Source organism: Trichechus manatus, unplaced genomic scaffold, assembly GCF_000243295.1.
Source record: "Trichechus manatus latirostris isolate Lorelei unplaced genomic scaffold, TriManLat1.0 scaffold00018, whole genome shotgun sequence".
Classification (NCBI taxonomy): Eukaryota; Metazoa; Chordata; class Mammalia; order Sirenia; family Trichechidae; genus Trichechus; species Trichechus manatus.
Genome location: NW_004443954.1, coordinates 18,435,558 through 18,440,996, shown reverse-complemented (window position 1 = coordinate 18,440,996; position 5,439 = coordinate 18,435,558). Strand labels below are relative to the sequence as shown.

The 5,439-nt window shown below is 41.7% G+C and overlaps 1 protein-coding gene across 1 annotated transcript in view; it reads right to left on the bottom strand.

Moving 5' to 3' along the window:
- CA8 (carbonic anhydrase 8) overlaps nucleotides 1-3,842 on the bottom strand; it is a 133,365-nt gene extending 129,523 nt beyond the window's left edge. The window contains exon 1 of the mRNA XM_023727774.1: nucleotides 3,720-3,842. Coding sequence (XP_023583542.1) covers nucleotides 3,720-3,725 — 6 coding nt within the window. The 5' untranslated portion in view covers nucleotides 3,726-3,842. The remainder of the gene's footprint in view (nucleotides 1-3,719) is intronic.
- Between the last annotated feature and the right edge of the window lie 1,597 nt (nucleotides 3,843-5,439).

The following is a 5,439-nucleotide window of genomic DNA, read 5'->3' as shown; positions in this document are numbered from 1 at the left end:
AAGGGGAATTTGAGGAGTACAGATAAAGCAAGATGGTCATGAGTGGATAACTTTTGAAGCTGTAAGATAAGTTCATGGGGTTCACTATTCTCTTCTGTCTACTTTAATATACATTTAGACTCACCGTAAGAAAAGAATTTTTAGAAGAGGGAGAATAGCCAGTGATCCTGATGCTCACTTCCAAGGGAAGACTGATGGACAGCCCCAAGACTAGGAGACAGGTGAGATGCCTTGGATACGTGAGCTCCAGTGTCAGAAGGCCTCAGGGAGCCCTATGTTAAAATGACCCAATCAGCATGCCCCAGTTTTCAGAGATCACCGACCTGACGAGCAGCTCAGAGTGCCTCACCGTCAATGCCTTCACTTACCCTCCACAACCAGGGCAAATGAGGGCAGCTGCTGCCTGCTGCCCACACACAATGACTACTGAAAAATGCAGACCAGACACATCATAACCGTGCTGTGACTTATGTCTCTTCTGCAGCAAGAAAGGGTCCTTTGTCCAAGGAAGAACAATGGTGGCAATGCCATCCACGCCAACCTGGAACTAACTGGCTCCTACACCAGGCATTGCCTCTGCTCAGACACAGGAAAAGGTTTATTTTCTATTCCAGTAGAGCTCCAGGTAACAGGTCCTGGCTCCTGAATGATAAACAAGGGTGCAGCAGATACTGACCACTGATATCAGACTACTGTCAAGGGTGGCCCAGCACACAATGGTAGTACACTAAGGGTTAAGGTGAGAGTGAGAGTTATAAGGGTGAAGGTTATGGTTGGGTTAGGGTAAAAATGAGGGTTAGGATTAGGGTGAGAGTTACGGTTAGGGTGAGCTGAGGGTGGGGGTGAGGGTTAGGGTGAAGATTAGGTTAGGGTTAGGGTGAGGAGAGGACAAGGTTGAGGGTAAATGTCAGGGTGCGGTGAGGGTGATGTACGGATTAGGGTGTGGGTCAGGATGAGGTGAGGGTGAGGGTTAGGGTGATGTGAGGTTACAAATCAGGGGGACATCACATGACAAGTCAGAAAGACAATCTTTGTCAGCTGCTCATATTTCCATCTCGTGCAGGTCACACATCTCTCTCAGAAGTGTATGTTCTCAGGTGAAGGCAGTGGCTCTTCCATTGGAGGTTATTAAAGACCATTAAGCTTAGAATTGATGGCGGGATCTGACAGAGATCGGAGAGTGCCTAAGAGTGTCATGGTTCCCTGAGGCGTCCTGAGAACCTCTAATACCCAGAAAGGACGTCCTCTATGGGAACATGAATGGGAAGGATCCGCCTCCTAGCCTGACCATCTATGCCATGACATTCCCCACCCCCACTGGCCAAGAATCCACTCAAAACGTCAGAAGTGGTCTGAGTGGGCTTCTGAGACAAAGCCTGGGAAGGCTTCCATCTTTGACACCTGTACCAAGGTCAAGGATGCCTCTGGGCCCTAACATCCTAGAGCTTCTACTTCAGGTCTGGGTAGGGCCAGACATCCATAGACTTTTAGAACTCCAGAATCAATTATGACTATCACCACAAGTTGAGAATCACTATACCAGGCTATAAACTGGTACAGACCTTGAGGGAAAAGACCACCTTTATTTGTCCTTCTGTCCCCAGAACCAAGTATATAGTATAGGCACATGGTAGAGGCTTAATAAACATTGCTTTGAATGAACAAAGGACTAAAAGATTCCTATCTATGAGATAGCAAATCTCCCATAAAACACTTACTGTTGGAATGAACAACAGTCTCATTTGACATTTCTTACTTCCTTAAAACAATGAATATTTCAATTTTAAGACTAAAGTCTTTTTTAATGAAATAAATAACCTGAGCTTTCACAAGGATTTAAAAAAACTGATAAAGTAATTTTGAGAGACACTTTATGTAACTTCGTCCTTTAAAGGATGCACACTGTTTATATAAAATTACACAGTACTGACTCAGTCACTGAGGACGGACCGGATGTGGTGTTCAACCAAGAGCAATTCCATGTTTAACGAAGCACATGTACAACTAGGAACAAAGACTGGCATTCCAGCAGTCCCTGAAATACACGCACAGTGCCCTCTTATACCCCACCAAAGGGCTATTTCCTGGGGAGAAGTGCCAACTGCAGTTCTTTGTAACAAGACTTGGGCCAAAAGGGACAAACCCTCAATTTCACAAGCACAGGCTGTTTGTCTAAAACATGCAAAGCAATGGACTAGATGATGGGAGGAAAAAGCTGAGTGAGAGGGGGACCATGTCCTCAAGGAGCTCACAGTCAAGTCAGGAAAGATATATTGCTCAATGTTAATTTTATGTGTCAATTTGGCTAGGCTATGGTTCCCAGCTCTTTGGCCAAACACTAGTCTTTTTGCTGTATGGAGGAGTCACGTGATTAAATCAGTTGGCTGTGGGTAGAGCAGATTACCTTCCATAACATAATGTAATATAATGTAATGTAATCATCTCACACAAAACACAGTGTAATCACCTTCCATTATGCAATTGCCTTTCCATAATGCAATCTAATGTGATAAAATCAATCAATCAGTTGGGGTCATACCAGTATAGGGTGGATCCTAAACCTTATCATTTCTGAGTTATAAAAAGATCAGAACAGACATAGAGACAGATGCAAAAGGGGAAGACAGATAACATGTGAGAACCTATCTACAAGCAAAGGGCCACTAGCAGATATCAGAAACTAGAAGAGAGGCTCACAAGTGGAATCAACATAGTCAAGACCTTGATTTGGATTTTTAGCCTCTAGAATTGTGAGAAAATAATTTCTGTTGTTTAAAGTCACCCACTTGCGGTATTTCTGTTACGTAGCACTAGGTAACTAAGATATTCAATAAATGTTACAATACATAGGGTCAGTGCTATGCCAGTGACGTATCAAGTATACTGGGGGCACAGAAGAGGGAAAAATTAATTCTGCCTAAGGAGCTCAGAGGAGTCCCTGAGTAGCACAAATGGTTAAGCACTCAGCTACTAACTGAAAGGCTGGTGGTTCAAACACATTCAGAGGTGACTTGGAAGTAAGGCCTGACTATCCGCTTCCAAAAGGCCAGCCTTGAAAACTCTATGGAGCAGTTCTACTCAGCACACTTGGGATCGCCTCTGAGTTGGAATCACTTCGGTGGCAACTAACGACGACAACAAAGGAGCTCAGAAAAGTCCCACAGAAGAAACGATGTATCAACTGGATGTTGAAAAAAAGTAGCAGTTGACCAAGAAGATAAGTGGGGGAAGGAATTCATCAGGCAAAAGAATGACCCTACATTCTATCTCTGTCTCTGTCTCTCTCACGGCCTGGGGTGAATAAAAGCATCCTATCAATTTTAAACAGAGCTAAACCAGACTTTTAATCACTGTTGAGGTTTCTCCAGATTTGTTTTTCAGCTCATCACCTATTCATAGGATCTACCAGTGACCTGCTGAATGTGCAGAGGCAGCAGAATTTTTATAATAGTTAATAATACTAAAGGAAACGAACACTGCAGATTACCTTTATGACCAACTGCTCATACAAGACTGTGCATACTCCAAGCCCATTGAAGTAGATATGAAGCTTCATGTGCCACCCCAAGCTCGCATTTCACAAACCACTTTTTTATTTTAATACAAGTCTATATAATTCAAGATCTCTGCATCTCCTTTCAAACTAAGCCATTTTCAGTAAATTGCTGAACATTTTATATAAACAACAAGAGTTTTACTGCACGATTCTTTATTCTTACCTCCATGGGAAAAGCTTTGAAATTAACAGTGTGTTCAGAACCACGCTGGTTTTCTCTACCCCAGTGAAATCTAACTTCATACAGTTCAAATTCATGCCCTTGAGGCAACGGTCCTCCTGATAGAACTGAAAAAGAAAATAAATTCTATTTAATTACATCTCAAACATATTTATTAGAACAGCTTATAAACATTGGGGATTTTTTTTGCCAAAAGTTCTCAAGCGTTCCTATAGATTAAATTCATATAGCCAAAAAGAGAAATGTATCATCACTGTGACATGAATTTGAACTGTCTGAGTTTGACTAAAACTCTTGTACTGGCCATTAAGATATATGAGAACTTCAAAGACTGAAATACTTGGTAATGATACGTGTATTTTAGCTCCTTGCGTGTTTTAGATATGAGTGGACAAGGAAAACAAACACAGTAGCTTTATCTACCCTCCTTGAGACTTACAGTTAGCACTGACCATTAAACCCATTGCCATCGAGTCAATTCCAACTCATAGCAACCCTACAGAACAGAGGAGAACTGCCCCGTAGGGTTTCCAAGGAGCAACTGGTAGATCTGAACTGCCGACCTTTTGGTTAGGAGGCAAGCTCTTAACCATTGCACCACCAGGGCTCCTAGCACTGACCAGGAGCTAAGAATATGGTCTGAGTCTCAGACTGACCAATAATTGACTGCGGACCTTTTAATAAATCAAACCATGTTTACAGGTCATCCATTTGATGTAGCGGGCTTTCAAGTTAGAGAACAGGTGTGGGTGAACAAAATCATCTACAAACAGAACTACTATAAAAAAAAGAGAGAGGGAGAGAACTACTATTAATCAATCTGATTTTTCAACAACAAAATCACACTTGAAAATCAGATTACCATTCAGCATCACATGCAGCGCAAATAAAAGAACATCGTGATAAAAATATTTTTTAAACACTTGCTGTTGAGTCGATTCTGACTCATGGCAACCCCAAGTGTGTCAGAGTAGAACTGCTCCATACGGTCTTCAGAAGCCTTTCTTCTGAAGTGCCGCTGTGGGGACTCGAACCTCCAACCTTTCAGTTAGCAGCCAAGCACATTAACTGTCTGCACCACCCAGGGACTCCAATAAAATACTGACAGTACTCGAAGTATTAACACCAGTATGACAGGGTTCTCTCTTTATTCTGATTTCTGGATATGATGTAGATCTCTGTCCCAAACAGGGCACACTGAAGGAGGTCAAAAACATATCTGTATAAGCACTTGCCATGAAGCAGTAAAATCTTTTCTTCAGTTAAATGCTTCTAAGTGAAAACTTGAAACAAAATTTATTCCAAACGCTCAGTTTCAACACAAATAAAGGTTATCTTAATTTGGGCCACTTTTCCTCTAGAAACTGTCAATTCTAAAAGGTCTCATCTAAGAATTGTGTGCTATTTTTAGTCAAGGAGCTGATGAAATTCACTCCTCCCCCAGGGCACTAAAAGTGGGTGCTTTGAAACTGATTATCATCCACACTTTCTTTGCCTATGTGGAGGCAATAACGGGGCCCATACCACTCTCTTCACAAAAAATGTTATTATCAACTCTTACTCTGAAACTCTAAGGAGAAGAAAGTTAATTAGCACAGAAATGTTTGTTTGGTAGGCTCTTCATTTAATAAGTCGTTGCAAAAAATACTGAAGGTTAGTTAAATCAAGGTACATATACTACAGCAAGATGGGATAAATTAGA